General features: G+C 37.2%; 3 protein-coding genes across 3 annotated transcripts; all 3 read left to right on the forward strand.

The window, feature by feature from the left end:
• Positions 1-364: 364 nt before the first annotated feature.
• mvda (mevalonate (diphospho) decarboxylase a) lies at positions 365-4,275 on the forward strand. Its single transcript, XM_088412327.1, has 10 exons — positions 365-531; positions 664-734; positions 1,361-1,475; positions 1,549-1,695; positions 1,769-1,968; positions 2,084-2,158; positions 2,412-2,630; positions 3,173-3,288; positions 3,414-3,522; positions 3,808-4,275. The coding sequence occupies exons 1-10, from the start codon at positions 414-416 to the stop codon at positions 3,937-3,939; spliced, it is 1,302 nt and encodes a 433-aa protein (XP_088268453.1). The 5' UTR covers positions 365-413; the 3' UTR covers positions 3,940-4,275.
• Positions 4,276-4,891: 616 nt separating this feature from the next.
• Positions 4,892-7,169, forward strand: cyba (cytochrome b-245, alpha polypeptide). The gene is made up of 6 exons (XM_088412330.1): positions 4,892-5,046; positions 5,329-5,398; positions 5,756-5,830; positions 5,927-6,010; positions 6,133-6,214; positions 6,538-7,169. The coding sequence occupies exons 1-6, from the start codon at positions 4,989-4,991 to the stop codon at positions 6,724-6,726; spliced, it is 558 nt and encodes a 185-aa protein (XP_088268456.1). The 5' UTR covers positions 4,892-4,988; the 3' UTR covers positions 6,727-7,169.
• A 1,481-nt stretch (positions 7,170-8,650) lies between these two features.
• Positions 8,651-20,686, forward strand: tcf25 (TCF25 ribosome quality control complex subunit). Its single transcript, XM_088412317.1, has 18 exons — positions 8,651-8,985; positions 9,792-9,908; positions 10,007-10,072; positions 10,177-10,301; positions 10,904-10,969; positions 11,059-11,141; positions 11,476-11,606; positions 12,065-12,164; positions 12,561-12,654; positions 12,791-12,883; positions 14,113-14,218; positions 14,312-14,471; positions 16,188-16,275; positions 16,354-16,512; positions 17,586-17,676; positions 18,751-18,830; positions 18,927-19,002; positions 19,835-20,686. The coding sequence occupies exons 1-18, from the start codon at positions 8,764-8,766 to the stop codon at positions 20,003-20,005; spliced, it is 2,028 nt and encodes a 675-aa protein (XP_088268443.1). The 5' UTR covers positions 8,651-8,763; the 3' UTR covers positions 20,006-20,686.
• Positions 20,687-26,066: the final 5,380 nt, after the last annotated feature.

The following is a 26,066-nucleotide window of genomic DNA, read 5'->3' on the forward strand; positions in this document are numbered from 1 at the left end:
ATTTTGAAAACTACAAATGTAAGGTTATTACTTGAAATGACAAGAAATGCATAGTCACAAATATATGTGATGAAGAGTATTAAATATATTTGTCATGGTAATTTTGATATTTAAAGCCATTTTGTTATTTGAAGTCCATCCGAATTGATGTGGAGCGATGCCTTTTGCAATGTCATTTCGCAGTTATAATCGCATAATAAGTGAGATCGTTCAATCGCCCGTTTTCGTCCCAGTGTGGTCAGATGACCTCTCATTGGCCACTCATTCTGTTGAATCAAGAGCATTGTTGTGATTGGTTACAGGTTTAGCCATGTGTTCAACACCAACCAATCACGAACACGTTGGTAGTGTTCTCAGAGTAGTGTTGTCAGTCATGTTGGCTAACGTGGCTGCTAAAGGAAAGCTCTCATTTTATGAATTTAGAAAGAGCTTTATCAACATTGACCTGTAGAAATAAGAAGATGCCCGAGGACAGCATGGAGAAGATACACACGTGCACGGCTCCTGTGAATATAGCGGTAATTAAATACTGTAAGTATTATCTTTCCTTTATGGACCCTTGTAGGTTAACACAAGGGGAAATAGTTCTACTTTTGTACTCTAATCCCTCAGATGGTATTGCGCTATTATTGTTTTAGTATTTTTATCATAACGTTCTTTCAGGGGGAAAGCGAAATGAAGATCTAATTCTACCCATTAATTCATCGTTGAGCGTAACACTTCATCAAGATCAGGTAAAATAGAAAACGTGAAAGAAAAGTGTATTGTTATTGGGGTATAAGTTGCTTTAACATGTTTTCTATCTACTCATGATATTTGCAAAACTGAGCAGCAATATCTATGGATACGGTTGTTTTGCTTCCATTTATGTAGAATTATTACAATGTGCAGTTAAACCTAAGTCACTAGTGAGAGTAAATAAACTGCAAATTCGCCAAAACCAGTCAAAATCAGTGTGCATTTAAATACCGTACTCCTATCATAAAATACTATTGCTCCATACATTGTGACTTATTTTTCTTGAACACACAAATATACTGAAGTTTCCAAAAATAATGTCAATGTGTATTTTTAGACAGTGCTTAACACATCACAACCCAGCATGATGAGATCTCGTTCATTTCAATTTTATTGAGCAGTTGATTTACTGTTTGGGAAAGTATGAGTATATATACTCATATATACAACAGATTGAGGTAGTTCACCAGGCATCTCAGACAAGTTGGAAATTAATCAAGCTTTAACATAAAACATGAAAAGGTACAACAATTCTTTTCACCGTTGTGACAAACCTTACATCGGATAGTGTTCAAATACATTTGTTAAGCAAGTGTGTATGTATTGTTTTTTCCATGATCAGTTGAAAACTACTACAACAGTGGCCACCAGCAAATCTTTTGAAGAAGATCGGCTATGGCTCAATGGCAAGGAGGAGGATATCAGCCATCCAAGACTTCAGTCCTGTCTGAGAGAGAGTATGATTTTTAAACTGGTTGTCCTTTTAGCATAAAACAGTGATTCTTACACCTCTATTTTCTGTGTCTTTAGTTCGACGTCTTGCAAGGAAAAGACGTAATGATGATTATCCTGGTTTAGATTCAACTTGTTTATCTCATAAAGTTCATATATCTTCCATCAACAATTTTCCCACTGCTGCTGGACTTGCTTCCTCTGCAGCAGGATTTGCTTGTTTAGGTGGGTTGCTTGAAGTGCATTTAATATCAATGCCATTTAAAGCCTCTGACAATTTTTCTCCGCTGTTTTGCAGTTTACACACTAGCCCAGGCGTTCGGCGTAGAAGGCGAATTGTCTGGGGTGGCTCGCCAAGGCTCAGGCAGTGCATGCAGAAGTATGTACGGGGGGTTTGTCCAGTGGCTCATGGGGCATCAGAGTGACGGCAAGGATAGTGTTGCCCAGCAGGTGGAGCCAGAGACTCATTGGCCAGAGATGAGAATCCTTGTGCTTGTGGTATGAGTTTTGAATTAATAAGCATTAGGTTAAAGAAGGGAGGAACTTAAAATGACTACAAGGTAGCTATACAAGTTATGCCAGTTAATTTTAATAAGGTATATGCGTTTGACAGGCAAGTGCTGAGCGGAAACACGTGGGCAGCACCTCTGGTATGCAAACTAGTGTGCAAACAAGTCGTCTCTTAAAGGTACTATTTTTAACATCAGCACACACCCATATTTTTTTTTTCAAGCTTTGTTTTTCACCAAGGTGTAGGTGGTTCAGTTGGATGCAGTATTCAGTTTGATGGGGGGAGATGGACTATATAAACTGAAAAATTCATGTTTGGTGAAAACATGGCTTACCATTTCAAGAAAAGAGAAAATGATGCAGAGATTATAAAATAAAATAAAAAGATTCTCATGCAAGAATAAATAACCCCCAAACTTTTGTGTTTGTAGCATAGGGCCGAGTCAATTGTCCCAGGCCGCATGGTTGAGATGATTAAAGCAGTGCGCAGGAAAGACTTTACTGCATTTGCTGAACTCACCATGAAGGACAGCAACCAGTTTCATGCCACCTGTCTGGACACATACCCTCCGATATTCTACCTCAACAGTGTATCTCATCAGGTCATCAATATGGTGCATCGATACAACAGTCATTATGGGCTGACAAGGGTGAGCACCACCGCTGCGGTCATCCTCCCAAGAAACTGTGGAGACAAGCGATAGAATTACTGTATGTTTTAACTCAGGGGTGCCCAAGTTCGGTCCTCGAGAGCCCCTTTCCAGCCTATTTTTCATGTAACCCTCATCCGGTACACCTGATTCAAGTAACCATGATTGGTATCAGATTTTTGCAAAGCTTGCTTTTTTGTTTAACATTACCAAATGAGGGTTACATGGAAAACAGGCTGGATAGGAGCTCTCAAACAACCTGACTTGGGCCCCCCCCCTTTTTTTAACGTAATTACATAGTGTAGCATTTCATTGTTGCTTTTTGTTTGCAGCGTACTGAAATTTAAATTCAATGAAAGTAACAAAATTCAAATGGAATGTATGTGAATTCTGTAGCAAATGCCCCACTTGTCTAACTTCCTTATAGTTGCTATTCTGTGGGTGTGTGCAGCTGTATTTTTGTCATTATATAATAAAGATGTGAAACTTGTGTGGTTTACAAATCCTCTGGGAAACATGTAACAAGTATATGTTTGCTATAGGTGGCCTACACATTTGATGCAGGACCCAATGCTGTGATATTCACATTAGAACAGCACGTTCCTGACTTTATTCAGGCAGTCCGACATTTCTTTCCTCCAGAAAAAAATGGTGTTGGGTGAGTAGACATTTGCCAATTATTATATTTCATTGAACGATAATTGCATTTAAAGTTCACGACAATAACATGAGTTACTTGCATCTCTTGGAGTGTGTCCTCAAATGTAACTTCCTTCTGTGTAGGTTTATAAAAGGTCTTCCAGTTCCTCATGCAGATCTTTCTGAAGAGTTGAAATGCGCTATTGGTTTGGAGCCCATGCCTCAAGGAATTAGCTACATTATCAGCACTAAGGTATATACTGTATGTATACATCTTTACTGTACTTGCGTTTTCATTCATCTCACTTTTTTTTTCTTGGTTGAAGAGTTCCATATTTTAATGTGGAAATACTCTCAAAACAACACGTTTGAGATGATTATCTTATATACTGTCTCGTTTGTCATCATAATCTTAAGTGACTTCAATTTGTTTGTTGTTTTATTTAGATTTGTGACATTATATTTGAAAACATGTATGCTATTCCCCAAGAGTCTGCCTTTTTCTTGCACTATGTAATTTGTTTCTTTTGTTTCAAAGCCCGGCCCAGGTCCATGTGTTATAACTGATCCCACACAGCATCTGCTCGGACCTGATGGATTACCTAAGAACAATGGAAAATACCATTCACAGAATAAGGATAGTGTAGTAAAACATAAAAATTGTCATTAATATATCATTGGAAATCTGTTAGTGCCACTGCTAGATTAGCATTTTGGTGCTGTCTCTTGCTTTAGCAATTACATTATTTTCTACTATACTGACTTGTATGCACGTATATACTGCAAAACCACGATTTTGAATAACGATAATGAATCATGTCAGTAAGGCTATTATTGAAAAACAAGTTCTCGATGTTCACTAGGCATTAAACCTTGAAATGTTTTGTTTTTTAAGCAACCCTTTGTCTGTGCCCATGCCTATACATTTTATACTGTATCCTGAAATGTAATTACGTAATTTAAAAGCATTGTGTCAGAGTACTAAAAATAAATATTTTAAATTGTGTATTGCTGTCACTGTTACTCTGTGAAGTGTAAATACTACCTGATGTGTTTAAAGCATATAACAGGTACAATAAAAACATCTTTAATACAGTGTCATCAGTTATTAAAATTAACAAAACAATTTATTTGTGAGTACTGTCTGGGAGTCATTCTATGCTATCGCTGACCTTTTCTTTTTCACCCCAAAAATGACCTTTAAGCACGTTTGTTTGTTTTCTCTCCGTTTAATCTAGCCTAAAAAGATGTAAAGTTAAGAGCATAGCAGCACAATGGAACTGGTAAAGTGAACAATTTCACTTCCAGTTTGATAAAGCTGCAAGGATGCCGGGTGGGCAAAGATGACACATGAACAGTGCTGTAGGCTGTACAATGTTAGTTAAAACAGGATGGCAATCCATTAGAAGAACTTTAAGTATAAAGGCGTTTTCTATATTTTCATTTCTGAAATTTTTTAAAAGGGCATATGTTAAAAAAAGTTTCTTACTTTTGATTGAATGACAAGCATTTACTTCACATTAAGTTAATCATGGGAACTGAAAGAGTCGTTAACCGACAGGAAAGTATGGCCCATTAATGTAATGTGACGTTTACGCCGGAAACAACGTAAAGGGGGCGTGTCTCAGATAGGCTTGCCTCGAATCTTTTTCTCGCGCTGCCTCAGCTCACATTTCACATCATAAACGTTTCCTCCTTGAGGCTGCACCGAAGGCTACAATGGGGAAGATCGAGTGGGCTATGTGGGCCAACGAGCAGGCTCTGGCTGCTGGACTCAGTAAGCTCAGCTACTCTTAAATGGCATTTATACATATTTACATATTTGTCTTTTATTATTTATCGTTTACGGGTAAGACGGAAATGGGACAAATTTTGGTTGTAGAGGTCGTGGTTTGCTCATTTTTTTTCAAGTAAACAAATCCTACCAGCGTTGATATTATAATTCTCAAATACATGTATATTTTTAATTAAAATCACTGTTACTCAAAGTTTATTTGCTTTGGAAGGTTGCTGAGTGGCCTTGAATTTTGATAAGCATCTTCCTGCTTCCTTCTTGCAGTTCTCCTGACTGGAGGCATTGTGGGGGTGGCAGGGCTGTTCAGAGGGTGGCAGTTTGCTGCCTATGCTGTGTATCCTTTGCACTTTCACAAAGTACCATTAACATACAGGTAATGAACTTGTGTTGTCTCCCTGAAAAGGTCCATAAGTGGTCTGGGAATGTTTTCATTAGTTTTATACAGTTGCTGCGTGGATAGTCTTTACAACTGTGTAGATATAGCAAATTAATTGCTGTGCTTCTGCTGAAATAGATCTACTTCAGTTATCAGTTTAAAGAAATGACAATAGCTTCATTTTACAGTGATTCCCTTTACTGTACTTCTTAAATCCAGACAGACTGTGCTGTGTCTTTCAGCTGACTTAATTCCTAAGTAATTATACATGTTGGCAAACCTGTCTGATAAGAAAGCCTTGACAGTGCTGCTCAGTGTCGCTGGCGTCTTTGTGTGTCTACTGGAGTACCCGAGAAGCAGAAGAGCAAAGGGCACTGGTGTGGAACGAAAGTAAGGGATGCCATTAAATCAGTCATGAATATTAAAACGGTTGAATAGTGAGATAATCTGATTAATGCTCATTCTCTCCTAATGTTCTCCTTTTAGGGGGCAGTACTGTTTTACTGTGTGTGTGAAAGCTTTTGGGCCTCTAACAAGGAACTACTACGTCAGGGCCTTTTTACATGCTGCGTAAGTTGAAAATGGCAACCAATTTTCTATGCTTGACAAGTTGACAGCATTCTTACTCATCAAAGACATCTCTGTTAATGTTGTTGCATTGATATGAATAATGACTTCCAACTATCTCCCAGGCTGTGTGTTCCTGCTGGGTTTATGCTTGCTACAGTTCTAGGATGTGTCTGCCTTGGTATCGCCAGCCTCATCTACCTCTCAGTGAGTCAAATATTGTTGCAGTATTTCTACATCTTATTCAGTCCCATGCAGGAAGTTGATAAACGATTACAAGGAAGAGATTGTTTCTTTCCTGGCACAGCTCTTGAGCCATACCTCACGAGCGGATTTCAGCATACCTGAAATTTGACCAGAAAGAGGTGTGGTCCTTGTGTCATGTGCCAACAAATTGACACCGCATTTCAAAATTGTGTTTGCCAGTGGTCGACAACATTAGTAAAACATAAAGTTTACTTTGAAGCATGAGATGATAATTTGGTTTCTAATTTGATTTTTTGTTTTTTCCTTGTTTCTCTTTATTTAAGGCGGCCATCCATGGAGAGCACTGGGAACCCATTCTCCCAAGAGTGGAAGTCAGGAGGCCAGCTCCAAGCATTAAGAATCCCCCTCAGAATCCTCCACCAAGACCTCCAGCAGAGATGAGAAGGAAAAATATAGATGACTTGGAAGGCGCCTCTTATGACAACCCCATGGCTGTCATCGATGAGAAGTAACTCGACTGGTTTCCGTTTCTCCATCCTGTGGTTTTGTTGAAATGCTAACAGGTTTAATGAACGATTTGACTATTGCTAAACGCCTTTTGAAAAAAGAGTGAACGCGTGAATGGCATTTTATTTGTTGTGATGAAAAATGTCACAATGCATATGTTACAGCTGCTAAATGGATCACATATAATATCCACAGAAGTTTATATAATTACGCTTTTGATTTTAATTTTCTGATCTTACTGCCTTCTCTATTAGTTTTGCATCCACTGTAGTGCAGTTGCACACACCAAAGCATGCAGTTTTTTTTTTTTTTTTATTTCCTCAGAAGTTCTTTGGGTGAATTTGACATTTGTTTATTTTAGCTATTCCACTTTGACACACTGGAAAAATATTTTGTACTATAGTTTTCTCTTCATGATGTAAATAAAATGTTATTTTTGTCAGGTCTACATCTTAATGTGTCTTACTTCCCCTTTGAAACGAGGGTATTTACAGCTTCCCAATTTGTAAAGACCCAGAATTTCAACATTTTAGATTATCCCCTCTTTCATATTTTCTGTTTCCTTTTTCATACCAGTGTACATTATCTGTGACATCATATTACTTTCATGGCAAGCAAAGCGGTACATTTTTTTCCGCTGGATAGGTCGTCGGACAAGTTCAGTGCGTTTATGTTGCTCAATTCAATTACTGTAGTTTTTGGTTTGTTTTTCGGTCACCGTGTGGAAACAAGAGAGACTTTTACTTCCTGTTTTACGTAATATGGTGAAAGACTCCAAGGACACCAACGAAACCAGTCACTTAGAGGGTATTTTATTCACACCTGTTCAAATGTCATTTTTTAGACATATAGAATGAACACCAAATAATTTCTAAATCATTTTTAAGGTACTCCAGAACTCATAAGACCAAATTTTATTTATTGTGTTTAAGGGGGGTGTTTAATAAACAGCTGAGAAAATGTACGGTATATTTGTCACCCTCTTATAGATGGGATGGGGGTTAGGGTTATGTTGTGCTCAACCTGATTGCAGTTTTGAGCTATCTTTATTCTCTGCATCTTGACAAAAGCTTCAAAGAAAAAAAGCTCAAATGCATGATGTTACCTCTAAACCCATACACTGTCAAACAAAATGACCTAGGAAGACTCGGGCGAACAGCACAGATTCATTTTGCATTATCGGAGTTTAAAATAGCAGAAAGTGTGTTCTGATTTACAATTTACATGAGGTTGAATGTAGTTGGTTAATTCTGAACACCTCCAGATCCCAGTTCTGAGGGTGTACATATTTGTGCAATCGCATTATGTCAGTGTGTTATTTCACTAGGCCATTCCCTCTCTCTTCGTGTGCACAGTAAAACAATTGTTGTGATCTGACTTGACTTGTACCAGTGTAAAGCAATTACATTTTATAAATCAGATTATTATTATTTTTTTCCCTAAACCATTGCTGCACTGAAGTCACAACAATACTGACACTCTTTTCATACAGTTTCTATATAAAATCAAATATGTGTTGCCCTGTTACCCTCACTGCCCAATTTGGTTTTAAATAGTCACATTAGTTCATTTCACAAATCAGACTTAAAGTTCTCAAAATTACTTGCTCAATTTTCACGTTAATGTCACGTGCAATAAAAGAGCAGGTTCTATTTATTTATATATATATATATATATATATATATATATATATATATATATATATATATATATATATATATATATATATATTTATTTATTTATTTATTTTTTTATTTATTTTTTTTTTCAAACAAACAGACGTCAGAGAGGCCACTACTGCCACTCCTTGTTGATTCAAAGTACCACAGATAATTCGGTGGTGTTTATAGCAAATTTATTATTTTCTCCTTTAGATGGCAGCATAGCACAACAAAACAGTTGAGACTACCAAACAAGGAAATGATCACGAAGTAGAAACTCGAAAGACATGGCTGTACGGTTATCATATTTTGATCGTGTGGTGACGTAACGTACTTTAGGCGTCATTGTTTTGGTGTCAGTGCGTACATCAACTGTGCAAAATGTCTAGTAGAGCTTTACGGAGGCTGAAAGGTAAACAGCGAGGTCAGGAGGCGGTTGTCGTCGAGGAGCTAACTTTGGCAGATAGCCCCGATGAGCTGGCTGAAAGCGAGGAAGTCCAACTGGACACGACCAGTGTCAATCCAGCGTCACATCGAAATGGCAGTAATCGAAAGTCAAAGAAAAACAAGGATCGCAAAGACATCTGTGCCATTTTTGAAATGGTATGACTACATAATGTGCTTCTAGCTATACCTTACTGGAGCCGAACCTCTGCTGTATGAGCTAAAAGCTGTTAGCAGCGTCGAGCTAATGCCTGCTCGGAAACTAAACGTAGCCATAAACTATGTTGAATAACACAACCGTAGGAATAGCTGGTAATTATTAAAAGACCACTCCACAGTGAGACAACTACCTACTTGATAGGCCAACTTTTTACCTACTACAGAGACTGACAGGTGGGTCAGTAAACTTCTAGGACAGGTGTTAGATACACTTTTAGAACTTGAATCGCGTGTTTTTCCTGTCATTGAGATCCAAACGATGAATTAGCACATCCTGCCTGATGCTTCTTTCAGTGCTTGAGAAGAGATGAGAGTTGAGGCAGGACGACCCATATGACAATGCCATATGACATCTGACATACACTTCCTGGCTGACTAGAACATTGCCTCACTAGAGCAATCCCGCCACCCAGTTGACCTGGCTTTTTGATGCCCTCCACTCATTCAAGGCGATCAAAGGGACCTGTTTGTTATGACGTACAAGCAGATGACATCAACACTGCTGTGAGCATGTAGCTGTGCCAGTTCCCAGAAAAAAACCTTGTGGCAGAGATTGCTGGGAAAGCGCATGAGTCCCGAAAATGTTACTTTGAAGCGCACAAGTTGAAGTTTGTTAAGGCTTTTGTTGAACCACTTCCAGCACTTTTCTGACACACCTTGTAAAGCCGTTGCAAGACTGTTGACGAATATTAGTGTTGAGTTTTTCTTTTTCATTCATAGAATTTAATTTTACTTATTTTATACAGATAAGTGATGCAGAAAAAGTCTCAGCCGATGAAGACCCAGAGAAATGTAATGGAAACAAAACAAGTGACACAGGAAACAATGACAGCAAACAAAACAGTGGTGAAGGTTCAAATGAGGTAAATTGCAAAATGGAGATGTTTCATGATTTTTGTTTTTTAACCAACTTATTCTGATGTTCATTTACTTATTTTACACATTTGTCCTTTGTTTCCAGCCTTTGTCAAGTGTTAAGAAAAAAAAGAAGAAAAAGAAGATAAAAGTTAAATCTGAAACTGTACAGGTAAACTGGAGCTGTTTAAACATCACTTCTTTAAAGTAAACCTCAGATATATTTTCTTCGACAGATAGCCAATGTATCTCATATTGATTTCTATTTGATGTCAGAAAGCAGAAGCACCAGACGACAACATTGCTTTATTGCTGGAAAATCTGGACCAGTCCAATGGTTTAACCCTGAAAAATGACTGTGGTGGCTGTGACAGGAGACCCATTTTACATGTGGAGCACAGGTGAAGAAACGACATCCTTTTGATAAAGGGGGACCATGTTCATGGGCTTAGATCTCATTTAGACAGAATTAATCTCATTTCATTTAACATGGCATATACTTATAATGATACTTGTACTTTGTATGATAGCTGCGATATTTTGGGTACCTCGTTTAGTCTGCATGAAATGAACATGAAGTGAGTGCATTTACAGCATGTTCATAAAGTTTCTTTACAAATTAACACATTTATCACAAAACCAATGAATACAGGTAGCCACATTTAATGAAACTATTCCAAAATTCGATTGTTGTAAAGTTTGTTTTCCTCTATAAATGCACATTATTTGCACAAAGCATCCCAAGATGGTTTACTGTGCACACCGGAATAATTTGTTAATATATTAATAAAAACATATAGGATACTACAGTATCTTATGTATAGTTTATCTATTAAAATGTAATAAATACATATAAATTGCTGATGGAACTGCACCTATTATCTTTTTATTAATATATTGCAGAAATATGACAGCCTTTTCCTGATCAAAGTCCTACTTTTGCAGCCAATGATAACTCCATGATTTTATTTGATTTTTTTTTTTTTTTTTACATAATCTCAAGGAATCTGAATCCAGAGACGGAGCTAAAGAAATATTTTGGTAGTCGAGCGGTTTTGGGGGATCAGAGGTAAGCATGATTTGGTGTGGATTTGGCGTACTGTGTAGCAGCTACTTTTGTTGCTAAGCACTGTCCATCATCTTGGCATTTGTTTTCAGACCAAGACAACGCAATAGACAGTTTCATCGGAACACGTGGATGACCAGCCCCAAGGAAAGTTGGCCTCGATTCAGTCGTCCAGGTTAGGCTTTCTTTGCATCTTACTCATGTGTGTGAATCATGTATGTCCCGGCTCCAATGATTTCCCTGCATTTATGTCATGGAAAGTTGCAAATGTTAGTGTTGATATTGCTTGACTTGCAAGCAATTTGTTATTCTTAGTGTAACTAAGAACACATGGGCACATATGAACTCCGAACCTTCTAGTCAGTTTTTAGAAAAGATGACCTTCGCATTCAATTATTTGTGTTGTTGGTCTTACACCACTATTGGTTTGTTACTCTTGCATTCTCTGTATTAGATAACGTGACTGCTCCTCCTTATGCATCTGCATTAACATGATATTATCTCTTCAGGAATCTCAATGACCTTACGTGAGTCAGAAGATGGTGTACAATACTTTACCTTTGAGCATAGTCGCGACTACCAACAAGTACAGTTCAAGTTCCTGGATGCTGTTGAGTCCATGGATCCAAACAACATTGTGGTAAAAGCGCATTACTCTGTTGTGCATGTTAGTAAATAATACAGTAACAAAACTAAGATTCTGGTGTCCAGTGAAAATTTTCACCCTCACATGGAGGAATTTTATATTGTTCAATTGAAGATAACGTTGCTTAATGTTGTTTTTGTTGTATAAAGTCAAAATGTAGTTAGTTCTATGGGTGAGAACATTGCTGATACTTTTTTCACACAATTATTCGATTTTAAATGATCTTCTATCCACTATAGCTGTTTTAAGGTTCATATTGTCATTCCACTCAAGTGATTCAAGAAAAAAAACAATTTTGATTGAAAAAAATAATAATTACATCAAAGTTAGCATCAGGTTTGACTAATGTTGTAACTATAATTTGTAATGGATGTTGATACCGTGCTAATTTTAAGTAAATGTAAAACTCACGTTCGAATATTTATACATCATTTGTTAAACATGTGTCTTAGGCTCTGCTGCAGCTGAATCCCTACCACATTGATTCTTTGCTACAACTCTCTGATGTTTGTCGTATACAAGAAGATCAAGAGATGGCCAGGGATCTTATTGGTGAGTATGGTTAACCTAAAGAAAGATGGAAAAAAGAAGTAGTGCCATTGCATCACTTTATCGCCTTCTTATTTGTAGTCTTTGTTATTAAATCTCAATTGTTTTAACATTTGCATGTGAAATTAGTGGAAGCAACATGCATCTACCAAACATTATTGGTGATTGTGAACAGATATTGTTGAAGTAATCATTAAATTGTAGATGTAATAGTTGCTATTGGTAATTAAAAATGGATTGCTTTTTAATGACCAAAATCTGACATCCAGGCAATGATGTATGATGAGCATTTTTCAAGGAAAAATAAAGAATGATCAAAATGCCTAATGCGTCAACTTTATGCTGAGATGTGAGTGCAAATTACATATTTGAAGGATTTTTTTTTTTTTTTTCCCCCAGAGAGGGCCTTGTACAGTTTTGAATGTGCGTTTCACCCTGTATTTAGTCTGACCTCTGGCACCTGCAGATTGGATTACCACAGACCAGAAAACAGGTTGGAAAGACTTGCCCATTTGCATCAATTTTACGCTTTCTTTGTCTTGACAGAAGCATTTAGTTCATTTCAAACTGTTCTTGAATAATTGGTGACTTGTATGAAACAAATGTTAAATGATATAATCTGCTTCCAGGGCGTTTTATCTTGCTCTTTTTAAGCACATGATGTTCCTTGAAAAGAGGGGATGCCCCCGGACTGCTTTGGAGTACTGCAAGCTGATCCTGAGGTAGGCAAAGAAGTGTACAAGTATTTAAATAAAATTTTAAAAAACATAGTCATGAGGTTTCAAAAAATTTTAAAGAAGCAGTGTTTTGTTTATATCCTGCTAGATCCTACAAGAATCGCTTCCATTCAGATAAATAACAAATAACTTATTGATTGTATCCAATGCAGTGCTCTCATTTCTCTGCTTCCCTGAGTCTTGGTCTCAGAATTTTTGACTGGGACCCATACTTTCAAATCAACTTGTGTCCATCGTACTCTTTGTTTTTTGACATCAAAATATGGCGGATTTTGAGCACCAAAAAGATTTTGCACACTCAAATATGTCATTGCTTGCTTGAGATACTACAGCAACCTCTGGCTCCATGCACACTCGAGTTTGCTCGCCAATCAAAACTAGCAAAAGTACCTGATTGACAGTTTAATCTCCAATTACTTCTTGTTATGTTTACCCGGAAAACTTACTTTGTCCTTTTTATAACCACTACTACTGGATTTGTAAATGTATTTCTATATTGTGAATTGTCATGAAATCCCTTCTGAATGTTTTATAAGGCCAAAGACAACAATTAAAACAACAATTTGACTTTGTTTTATTCTTTCTCGCTGTATGTTTCTTGCCAAATTACTGCAATTACACTCTTTTTGAATGTATCTACTCATAGAAACATTAAAATGAAGAATTATAGAGGGCAGATCCAGCAACTGATGTAGCAATTGCCTCTCACCTGCACAGGTTGATCTAGGAGCTCCTCCTTCACTTTTAAGTTTTGCCTTGTGCTCTGCAGTCAAATTTTTATTGTTTTACTGGCAGTTTGTACCAAATTAAATGATCATCATAAGAATTTTCATGTATGCGTACTTAGCTATAGTATATTAATGTCCCAACAATTTTTTAACTAATTCTGGTAAAGTTTTTGGAGGGAAGTGGAGGCGGTCACTGTTTGTTGCATATTTATTCATATAGGAATGTGACAATCATTTGATTTCGGTCCTTGTACCCCACAAATACTGGGGGTCCACTGTAGTTTGACACACATTAGAGGGTATGTTTGTTCTTCTGATTAGTTATTCACACATCTTTGTCAACCGAATATCAATAGCTGGGGATTTTGAAGGCTCTGCATTCAACTGGTTGTTTGGATACGTTCAAAGATGTCAGGATTTCGGAAAACCCCAAGTGCTTTTGTTTTCGAACTCATTTGTGTTTTGTATTTTGTCACTCATTCTTAGTTTGGACCCAGACTTTGATCCACTTTGCATGCTGCTGATCATTGATTTCCTGATGCTGCGCTCCAGACAGTATGACGCTCTCCTTCATCTTTATGAAGACTGGGAGGTAAATTTACTCCTTATTCCACATTTAACATGTATTTTATTTTACATAGTCAACTACTGAGTGCTTGGCATGATGGTTTTGTCTGTGTTTCAGGAGCACAGAAATCTGTCCCAGCTGCCGAATTTTGCATTCTCCACTGCACTCTGCCATTTCCATCTCAGTCAGCAAGAAGAAATCGAGCCTGAAGAAAGTGATCAAGCAAAACACAGAGCTGACCAAATGCTACAGGATGCACTCATCATGTTTCCTGCAGGTCAGAAATCTTACACTGCCAGAGCACCTCTTCACACTGAGAGACAAGCAACCATGCTCAAGTTTGATTTTTTTGTTTTCATTTTAATTTTCTTTGATTCCTTTTTTTAATCTACAGGCTAATGGCTTATTAGATATGAGGTTTATGGTACCAGTCTTTCTAACCAGGAAGTAAAACGGCTCCTTTGCTCTTACCGTGTAGCTGCCGCGCCCCCTTGCAGCTCAAGTGGCAGGCCGCGCAACATGCATCCTTCCATCATCCTGACTACTCATCATCACGGGGCTTACGGTTGATTAAAACTACCCCAACAGCATGAATAACGAGGCCAAAAACAGGCATTTTACTGACAATGAAACATCGCTATACCGCTCTCAACTAACACACGTTCCTTTTATCCAATCAGTCCCCGTGGGAACCCAGTATGCATAACAATAGTTCTGCCCGCAGTTGAACTATTTACTACTGACATTGATTGTCTGGCTGTGTGCTTCCAAACACATTTTGGTCACCTCAGCATTTCTACAGTAAACTGTTGTAGTTAATAAATGAAACGTTGTTGTTCACTTGGCCGACTTGGTGCAAAATTTGTGATCCTCAGCTCAGGAACCAAAACGAAACAACAAGATGTAGATAAGGTTGGGCCTATTTTCTCTTGCATAGGCGGAGAAGGGAGTTGCAAATTGCTCCTGTCTCGCTCCTGTCGTCATAAGCGAACTTCAAGCACAAGGAATGCTTAGAAATTCATCTGGGAAGGAAAATAGTACTTTGGGTTTGGGTTTGTGTTTACGGTGAGAAATCAACTTTGGAACATGGTTAAAAGCTCCCAAAAGTTGACTTTTCATGTTATGGCCTCTGTAATCAATGTAAACCAAAGAACAAAATGTAAATTTCAGGATGGCTTAGTTATTGTTTGGAACAGGCTGAACAGTAATTTGGGAAATACTAAAATAGGCCAGTTTCCACCAGTAAAATAAATGAATATATAAATACATAATACATAATTAATTAAAAAAATACTACAAAGTAGTACAGAATTACCATTACGACAAATCCAATTCCAATGACGTTGGGACGTTGTGTTAAACAGAAATAACAACAGAATACAATGATTTGCGAATCATGTTCAACCTATTTTTAATGGAATTTACTACAAAGAAATGAATGAACTTTATTCCATCTATCCATCCATTTTCGTAATCGGTGTGCTGGCACCTATCCCAGCTGTCTTTGGGCAGTCAGTGGGGTACACTCTGAATTGGTTGCCAACCAATTGCAGGATAAACGTTCTAATTTTTAGAATCATTTAGTCAGATTTTTTTTGTTGGGTATTTTTTTTGGCTGCAACACTTTCCAAAAAATAAGTATGTGGTGGTTTCTCGTAGTTTATGAGTCAGGTTAACCACCAATAACAAAGCCTGGGCAATGTGTAGATGTTGTTGTGCTCGAAGTGAGTTTTGAGTTATTGTGTATTTCCATAATTTGTTATAATATGTAGTACTACATAAATAAGTAAAGGTAATTGTCCCTTTTCATATTTCCATTCTCACTACCAGAAGCAGGTGTTTATATTGAATTTATATCCCAGAAAAAAAAAAACATTTAGGTTATACTGTCACCCAAAAAATATATATTATATGTAAAATGTATATGTAATATATGTAAATGTAATATATAATATAGAAATCAGTAATGTCTTTTGTGAATGTGTTTCTACAGTCTTAATGCCTTTACTGGATCTGTGCACTGTGCAGCCAGATGCCACAGTCACCTCACATGCGTTCTTCGGCCCAAGCTGTCAGATTGGGTAATTTAAATGTTTTGAGCTTTCAAGTCTTTTTTTCATCCGTAAACCTTTTGTGACGACAACATATGCTCTCTCTAGACAGCTGCCAGCCCTGGCTGAACTGACTGCTCTGTATGTAGGGAGGACGCACAGCCTCTGGAGGGAAGCAGCAGTTATGCTTTGGTTGGAAGAGAGTGTAAAGGAGGTTTTGTGTCGAGTTGATGCAAATGACCCATTGGTGGAGGACTGCCAGAACAAGTGAGAGCAAACCTCAACTGATAGACGTCTAAACTGATGGAAGTCTAAGTTCATAACAAGTTAAATTCATGTAATCCCTGTGATCTTGCTTACACAACAGCAAAACACACACAGTGGAACCTATGAAATTAGAAATGTTGCCAACATTTCTTTGAAAATCCCATCTCCAAAATTGCTGGTAGTTTAAAACTAGATATCGTGTACAGCACTGCGGAAATGTTTTATGCTCAATTTAGACACATAATAATCGCTTCACTCCAGGTTTTACAAGCTTTTATTTGCGAGGGAAATACACAGAGGTTGCTTTGAGCGGAGAAGAGAAGGGGCTCATAAAAGACTAAAATAAAAAGTTTGAGAACATCACTAGTCAATCTGGTGACTGGTGGTTGTGTGCTTTGCCTGCTAAATGCTATCCTTGTTGACAGTTCAACAGCTGTCAATATACTCACCAGATATACCAAATTCTTCATTTCATCTGTGTAAACCTGCTGTGTGCTAGCCTGTGTTTTCAAGTCATTGACAACTGTTAAAAAACAAACAAATTAATTAGTGGTTTAAAACCTGCTTGTTACTTTATCAGTTGTGATTTGTGGCGCATAAGGTAATCGGCATCTAATATCACTTATCTAACCATACTATGAATTCACACCACATAATCTGTTGTGTCCATGGTCACTAAAAATCAATTTTGAATACGCAATTTGTCTTTATTATACAATGCTGAAATTAAATTAAATGTAAAATGTTATTAATGTATAAATGTATAAATGTATATAATGTATAAATGTAAAATGTTAAAAAACCAATGCTACATGAAGCAACTGTCCCAAACAAACCTGCCTCTTCACTTTTGCAAGTACTACATGTGACCCTGGATTACATCATTTATTTTCCATCGGAGAAAAAAAAAAAAGATTTTAAACTTGGAACAGATTGCAATCGGTGACCTGGAGAATCATATTTGAACCCGGAGGTTCCAGTATAGCGTATTAACATAATTCTGAAGAATAGTTCCAAGGCATTTATCTCACCATAATGGGCTCTAACCATTGACTGCCACCACTGTGCCGCAGGAGAAAGCAGAGATATCATAGTGCTCCACGCAACATCCATCGCCACGTTCTGCTGTCTGAGATCAAAGAAGCCACATCCAATCTGCCTTTGGTAAATTGCACAGCCTTTCATTTAAGACACTTTTTTTTCCTCTTGTCTACAGTACAATGAAACTACAATTGATGTACAATAGCACATTTAAATGTGTCAAATTTGCCCTGTTAAAACATTGAGCCTCTTTACTATCCATTGAGCTCGGTTGACATGTTTGCAAGAACATATTAGGTCGGGAGGGTAAGGAATAACAGTATGCTATATTAATTCTTAGGGCAATATAGAGGCATGTTCATCAGTTATTGTGGTGTCTTGTGTCACAAAATTGTAATCGATTAGAAAAGCTGAATTGTATAAGATTATTTCTGTCCCAAAAAGACATTAAAACAGAGAAATGAATGCATTCATCAGTTACATCAGTGGTAAATACAATCAATTACTTTCATCAATTATGATGACATGATTTATTTGAGTATCTTGAACTTGAAAAATTCCATAACACACAAAAAAAAACTTGAGGCAAAATCTCTGCCTCGAAGCTTTGTAGTAATCATTTTTCCACATCAATTGACGCACATCTTGGTTTGGAAATAAGCTGGTGCAACAGCTACAAGCCAGGAGGAAAGAGTGTGTAAAAGAGAGCCAAAGTTTGGGATCATTTCATATCCTAAAAAGAAGGGAACAATTCAATCTTTCTACTGCTAAGCAAAACTAATGTTCTGCAACAACATGCCTAGGTTTATCAACACAGGATATGATTGTTTGTGGTGGTGTAACCCAAAAAGTTTTTTTTTTTTCTTCAATTTAAAAGATGAGTGCATCAAATCCAATCAAAGTGAAATAGGTGCTTGCTTATTTAATACAACCTTTCACAAATAGACATAGCCACCAGTTCACTTTCAATCACATTATTGGACAAACAGAAAAAAAAAATACATGTGATGAAGCACAGTCAGTACAAGCTGCAAGGGCCACAACTGACCCCCAGGGCCTTCAGCGTGCAGGAAGAAACCTTTAAGGCTCTCAACGTTAATCCCCAACTGGCCTTTCTGTAATTTAAGGTAACTAACTGTGTAAATGTGACTGCATGAGTCACATTTTTGACCTTGCGTCTTCGTTTTCCACGCTCAGGAGGTGAGGACTCAACCCATGATGGGATTTGACCCCCTCCCACCGGTGGAATCGCTCATCTCATACACCAGGCCCCCGAGGTAATTCAGGACATTATCTTCCTATGTTGGTTAAGTGACCAACACGAGTCATACTTTCACTTTGCTTTAATGCTTTGTTCCTGTCTGTGCATGTAGGCAGCGTGTTGGCGCATCCAATGAGAGCACACTGTCACTGTTTTTCCGTTCTTTACTGCCAAACTTCAACCTTCAGGTAAATCTTCACAGACTCAAATTAACAATCCTGGTAGACCAGGAACGCACACTCAGTGGTCATAACATTAGGTACAGCTACGTCCTTTTCAAAGAAGTTATTTCTAATTGCCTCTGCAATCAATCAAGTTTATCCACTCATGAAAATCTTAGTGTTTTGGATCTGGCGAAGAGCTACTTGAACTAATGTAGAATGGCGACTGTGGATTAAGAAAAGATAACTTGTTCTATCGTCAAAAATCTACTGCAGTACTTCTGAAAATTATGCTTGATCTACCACAAATTGAATGGCAGTAATTTTCTTTATACTGTTTGGTTGTTGAAGTAAATGTAGAGCACTATTTTTATTGTTAAACACCATTTTTTGCGAGTGGAGGTATAATGCACAATAGCAGTTTCATTCATTTCAAGATGATTTGGAAAAATGATTACGGTAAGTTCTGAGCACGGTCACAAAACGAATTAAACGAATAATTGTTTTTAATCATTGATTTCACATGTCGGCTACTCCCTCATGGAAGCAGCTGTATCTGCCTTAATTTCATAATCGGAAGGGCCCGAAGCCTGTAATCCATACAGCCATCTAGAATTGATGCGGATTTGTACGATCCACTTATGGAAAGTAAAGGGACACAACTGGAGAAGGAAAATCTCATTAAGAGGGAACAGTTGTATTATTTGCTCCGTAAATAGGCAACTACGTCAAGCGGCCTCAAATAGCATGGACGCGTCATACACTCGGACCATATTTTAACACTCGTAACGACACTTGTTATCAGCTGGCAGTGCCAGAAATGTCAACTTGTTTAATGTCTTTCACATGCTTTGTGAAGGATGGGCCGCGGCAGGAGGAGGGCGACATGGACGTGGCTCGAGCTGGACAAGAGCTAAACCAAGAAGTCAATCGCCTCATGGTGGTGATGAGGGACATGCTGGCAAACATCAGGTTTCAAGAGCCGCCACGTGAGGACAATCCGTTTAGGGACGAAGAAGAGTGGGACTGAAATGGATGTCTTCAAAACGCTGATGAAAAGCGCATCAGCAAAACCTCTGTGACGAAATAAAATTGCTGCCAAATGAGCTCCTTCAAAAAGAGGTTCATTTTTTTAGTCTTGAACATTGAGTTTTGATTAGCATCAAACTTACTTTAAAGTTTTCATTTTTATTTTTTCCCCAACATTTTCTTCTGTTGTTGATTTTGTTTCAGATTAAATCTAGAGTTCATATGCTTTTAAATCCCAATTTCATTGAAGATGCTCTGCCATGATTAGGCATATTGGATTATTTTCCCTCATTAATGCTCAAGACTTTTTTTTTTCCCCTCCTGTTCAATTTATGGGCTTACACACTTTTTGTCAACATGTATTCTCTGATTCAGACTTCTGACATACGACACATCCGTCGTTTCCAAATTGGGAATGAATGTGCAAACAGCAGAAGCGTGATTTATTGAATTTTGAGGCTGGCTGTAAAATATGGCGCACATTGAAAATCTTTTGTAGCATCTATTGTCAGACAGTCAGGAAGTGTGTACACTAACATTTAGAAAAAAACAGCATTTTTTTTTTCTTCTTGTCGGGGCGGCCATGAAATAAAACCAATAAAAGTAATTTATTGGGAACACAGTGCTTATGACAATGTACTGTACCGTGTATTTGAAATTCCATTAAAGGGAGTATGTGTCATTTTTCGCATTCGCCTGTGGGGAGCTTTAGGGGCATTACGGTAAATGCAATAAACACTCTGTCCGTAGCTATAACAGACATGGCAACCTCTGAAGGAGTGCCACCCCCCATGTAATATAATTTAATGATTACTAGACATAGGATATACTATTGGTTGTTAAAAACACATTTATTTGCGAGTTTTTTAATCAATTTTTTATTTTTAATTAAAAAATGATCTCAATCTTACACATTGTCACTTAATAATAATAAGGAATGGATCAGCGATGCCCAACCTTCTTTTGACCATGGACTATGCAAGTGTTTTTTTTTTTTTTTTAATCACATGGAAATCTTGATCAAAGTTTGATTTTGATCAAGCAATTACAATGAAATGATAAACTGCTAACTCGCCGTTCCGTTATTATAATGGCTGTACTTGTATTAGTGAGAGTTCTGCACTTTGAAAACCACCAAAGATGTCTTCTTTATTTTCCAATGCCAGCTGTTAAAGATGAAATCCCTCATGGCTGTAGGTGAAAAAAATAAGTCTGCTGACACCAATATTTGTCACCGTCAAATATTGCAGCCAAAACGCTGTAAACAGCTTTCGACAGCACTTTGATCATCTCGTAAATGTTTTTTTTTTTTTTTTTTTTTTTTGGATATCCTTGCACAATTCTTTCAATCAGTCTTGTAAAGGTGATTTATTATTCACAATAATGGAATGAGAAAAACGTCTATTTTATTATTGCATGACTTTTAAACAAACACCGTTTCTGTGCAAAATGAGATTAAATCTATGATCAGTTTAGAATAATTACTGAAATTTTACATTTTAGAATTACTAAGTGAAAAAACTGACGCCAAAGCTGGGAGAATAACCAGGACTAACTTGACAAATATACTATTTTCTTCAACATATTCATACAATTTATAACTGCTAACTTGTTTGAAAAACAATCTAGTCAAAATTGTTCACTCCAAATTGGCAAATCCCGACGCCTTACAAAGAGTTAGGCCAATTTAAGATCGTGCCCCTTGTCGCATCTATGGACAGTGATGGCTAAAACCGGTAACATGAATTTTATGAAGCCACCTTGCGGCCTGGCTCTAGCTTTCAATGGTGCCTCTTATTAATGAGATTTTCATGGTTTAATAAAAAAATAAAATAAATGATCCTAAAGTGTGGCTTTTGTGTGTCTCACACACAAACTGGCGAAGGCGTGAAACTCCACAGGCCGGGCCCCGTCAAACAAAGACCCTTATTGGCGACCCCTTAGTATCATGACATACAGTACAAACTTGAGGAAAATTCTTTATTGTGCGCGTGTACATATGTACAGAAAACAGGTCAACACGGCAAGCTGTTGTCAAAGAAGAAAATCTTGGCAGTAGATCAATGGCAATGAGATGTCTGGTTAAAAAAAGTTAAGTACTGTGAAAATGAGATATGTGAGTTTTAAAATTGAGACAGAATAAAGCACTGATGTTCAGCCTGCAATGTGTTCGTTTATTGCTTCAAGAGATTTTTTTAGTGGGAAAAATAAGTAGACTAACGGCAAGATTGCCTTCCAGGCCATTTGTAATTTTCCTGACAAAATTCTAATTATTTAAGGCGTAGAAAGGAAACGTGATAAATGTGTACTGTCATATTGCGTTCGTCAAGCAAGCATGATTTTGGTCATAAACTACTAGGGGGGTTGTAAACCCCCCCTTTAAAAATACTTTTTCACGACACTGACAATTGAAATTTATGGCTCTTCTAGATCTGGGGGGGGTCACCAACTCCGGTCCTCGAGGACACCCATCCAGCATGTTTTTGGTGTAGCCCTCCTCCGATGCAGATGATCAGGATAATTGTCAAGCGGAGGAGGGTTCCACCAAAAACATGACGGATAGGTGCCTTCAAATACCGGAGCTGGTGGCCCGTTTTAGATGCACCTAATGTTGTGGCCCCAGAGAGTCTGAAGTGATAAAAGATGTTTTGTTTTGTTTTCAGTCAAATCATGAGTCTGCAACTCCCTGGAAGCCATATGGTTTATATTTGTCGGAATGGAGAATGACAAGGCTATTCTGTAAAATATCCAGGACAAACTGTTTGATAAGCATCTACAAGATTGGCCTTATGGACAATACAGTAATCTAAAAACAGCTTCAGGAACTTCATTATATGCTCTGCTTTATATGTTTATACTTTGCAAGATGATGAAGAGACGGCGGTGGGCTTGATTGACAAATAATATCATTGTGCCTACTTCACCTGGAGCTATAACTGAAGTATTTGAGGACTGCTCATGTGATCTAAATGCAGTTTAGAAAGTGTCTCCCAGCCAGTCCCCAGAAGCAAGTGAGGAGAAACAGCCTCTGACTGTTTCAGACCTGATGGCGCCACCACTTCTGTACAGTCTTCTTGTAATAATTCCAAAGGACACAAAACTGACACACTTAATGAGGCTATCACTTTTTATTCTGGGAAGTGATTAAGAGAATTTTCGAATTTACACGCACATGAACAACATTTCAAGCCCCTGTTAATATCGTAACTGGGAAACTAAAGGAAGTCAAGCTTGCGATGTTAAAACGTGGTTTATCGTGTCAGGTCATCCGCTAAAGTTTACGTACTTCAAAGTCACCATATCTTAATATTGATTAAGCGAGGGAAGTTCCAGTGGGGGAGCAAAGCACACACGTTTGTTTACAAGCCTGGTTCAAATTGTGTTTGCCAGATATGTGCTACAATACAGCTTGTTGGCTTCTTCTTCTTTTTTTTTGTCAAAACATTGATTTATTAAAAAAAAAGAACAACTTGATTACAAGTTGATTTGATTTCACATGAGCATTATTAATTAGTTTTCTAGGTCGAACAATCAAAGTGTGACATCTGTTGTTTTCCATAAATAACTTGGTCCATTTTCTTGCAAATGTCACATTCTGAGAATATACTGCTGTGCTTTGATCATTTCATCCAAAACAAACAAACAAACACAAAGTTTGAGCCAGTGTTATGGTTATGTTGAGCTTTTGCAAAAATAAATGATTTAAGTGGCTTATGTTTGATTTTTATTGATGTCCATCCCCAAAGGGCAACTGTGGCCCTTGATGGAAACAAGTTTGACACGCATGATCTATTGCAATCACCATCCAAGTGCAGTTCAGTTGTACTGTATTTATTATATTTATGTACATCCGTAAATTCAAAACATTATTGACGTGGGCTCCACCATGCCCGCGACCGTTGTGAGATTAAGTGCGTAGGATAATCAACCGTCCATCCATCCATCATAGTTATCATAATTCATTTTCAGTTTTCAAAAAAATGATACAAGTTGTTTACCCCGGCCACTCCCTGAAGTTCTAGAACTTTAATGTAAAAAAAAAAAAAACCCTCAGAGAATTACACATCAAGAATATAAAACAAAGCATATACAAAATAGTTAAGTCTGCTAATTTAATGCTAAAACAGTATTTACAGTAATTCTGGTATTACTGTATGTATTACTGGTATTACTGGTATTACTGTATTAAGTCCATTTTTGGTTACATTTTTGTTGATTTTTTTTTTGGTTTGATTTTTTTATGTTGCCAATTAGGAATTTAGTAAAATCGTTAATTCATGCATGTCTACCACACTCCACTATATCGCTGCTGTTTCATCATTTCATGCACTCATCCTCTGAATAACGTCAGCATACAAGGAGGAGTCTAATGAAGTCTCACATTGAGCACAGGGGCCACATCTTTCCGAGTGTTCTATCAAAAACGTCGGCCCTGGTGCCTTCTGCAAAGAAGCTCTCTTGTCTGGCGGGACCGGCGCCTTCAGCGTGCCGAAGGCAAAAATCATGATTTGGGAAAAGGACATGTTTTGGATGCCGGTGTTTATCAGCTTGCATCCATAAAAAGAAAAAAACTAACAAACAAAAAAGCAAGAGGACTCACTTTTCTCACGGATTACTACTGGTATGTCAAATGCATTCATTTTGCTCTACCAGATCTTAATGTTAAGGAAAACATACGTGTATACAGTTTTATCATTTATATTCTAATGTTGTTATTTTGCTTTCCCAGATCTTAATGGTCAGGAAAAAAGTGTGTATACAGGTTTATGTCATGTATGTTCTAGTGTTGCTCAAGTGTGCATTAAGCAAACCCATTCCATTGCCAGTCAAATCTAACTCTATAATTTCTCCAAGACATTCTTTTACGACCAATTAAGTGTAACTTCAAGATACTCCTCTACCACTGTAATTTTGAATCAAAATGGACCCCCCAAAAAAGAATAGCAGACTACCTTTTTTTTAGCTCCAAAAGTTATTGCTATTTTACAAGTTTGACTCTCAAGGTGTGGTCCCTTTTAAGTCTAAGGATAACTCTTTAAAGGGATTCTTTACAATCTAATTTGGTTGTAGTTGCTATACAGTTCCTTGTTTCTTGAATTACTTTGCTGTCGATTAGGTTTGACTGAAAAGGTGAGACGCAGTTATTTTAACACTGAACAAATACAGTACATTTTGCCTTGCTGATCAAGTTTTACTCAAAATATTGACTATTATATATTTTAAGGGGTATTTGCTTTAGATAAATGTCACCACTTCTGTTATCATTCAAATGTTAAAACTTACTCTTGGGAAGCATAAACCCTTAGAAAGTGATTGTTTTAAAATTATTGTCCAACTGTATTTTATGTAGTTGCTATTTGTTGTTGAGAGGAATATATCATTTAAAACACACACACATAGAATATGTAGTTCAAAAGGAGTTGTCAAATTGTTTTAAAAAGGTCTTTTGTTGGTTGTCTACATTCAAAGCACATTTGATGTGGCTATCAACAATCATTCAGGTAGTGTAAACTGATTATTGATGAATCTGAAATTAGATTTTTTTTCCTATATTTGTATTGCTACAGTGCTAACTGAAATCGTTGGAATGCAAAATGCATTTGGAATGAAAAAAAATGTTTTTTTGTATGTTCTTTCTTAGTTCAATCCCAGGGTGAAATAACAGTTCTAGAAAAATTTGTCTGTATGTAAAACCAAGCAGAATCACCATCAAAAAGAAAGAAAGTATAATCTTATAAAAAATCAATATATGTGCATTGTATCAAGGATTGCAATTTGTGTAAGACAGCGTCCAAGTGAGTCACACCCAAGTCTTTCCAACTGCCCCCCTCCCCCTTTTTTATTCCCAATAAATCTTTTCAATTGATGGTGTTATAAAGAGTTCAGAACCGCATATTTGAAATATGGACATTGTTAACATATTCGTGGGCCATTTAGGTATTTAGGTGACATCAGCTACATTTTAAAAGTCATGTGTTTGCAGGTGTTTTAAGAAAATAGAGGTGGGTCCTGGGGTCAGCAGGTTTTTTTGATTTTTTTTTTTTTAATTATTAGACAAGACC

Source organism: Hippichthys cyanospilos, chromosome 4 (genome assembly GCF_059441005.1).
Source record: "Hippichthys cyanospilos isolate Australia breed blue-spotted pipefish chromosome 4, RoL_Hcya_1.0, whole genome shotgun sequence".
NCBI lineage: Eukaryota > Metazoa > Chordata > Actinopteri > Syngnathiformes > Syngnathidae > Hippichthys > Hippichthys cyanospilos.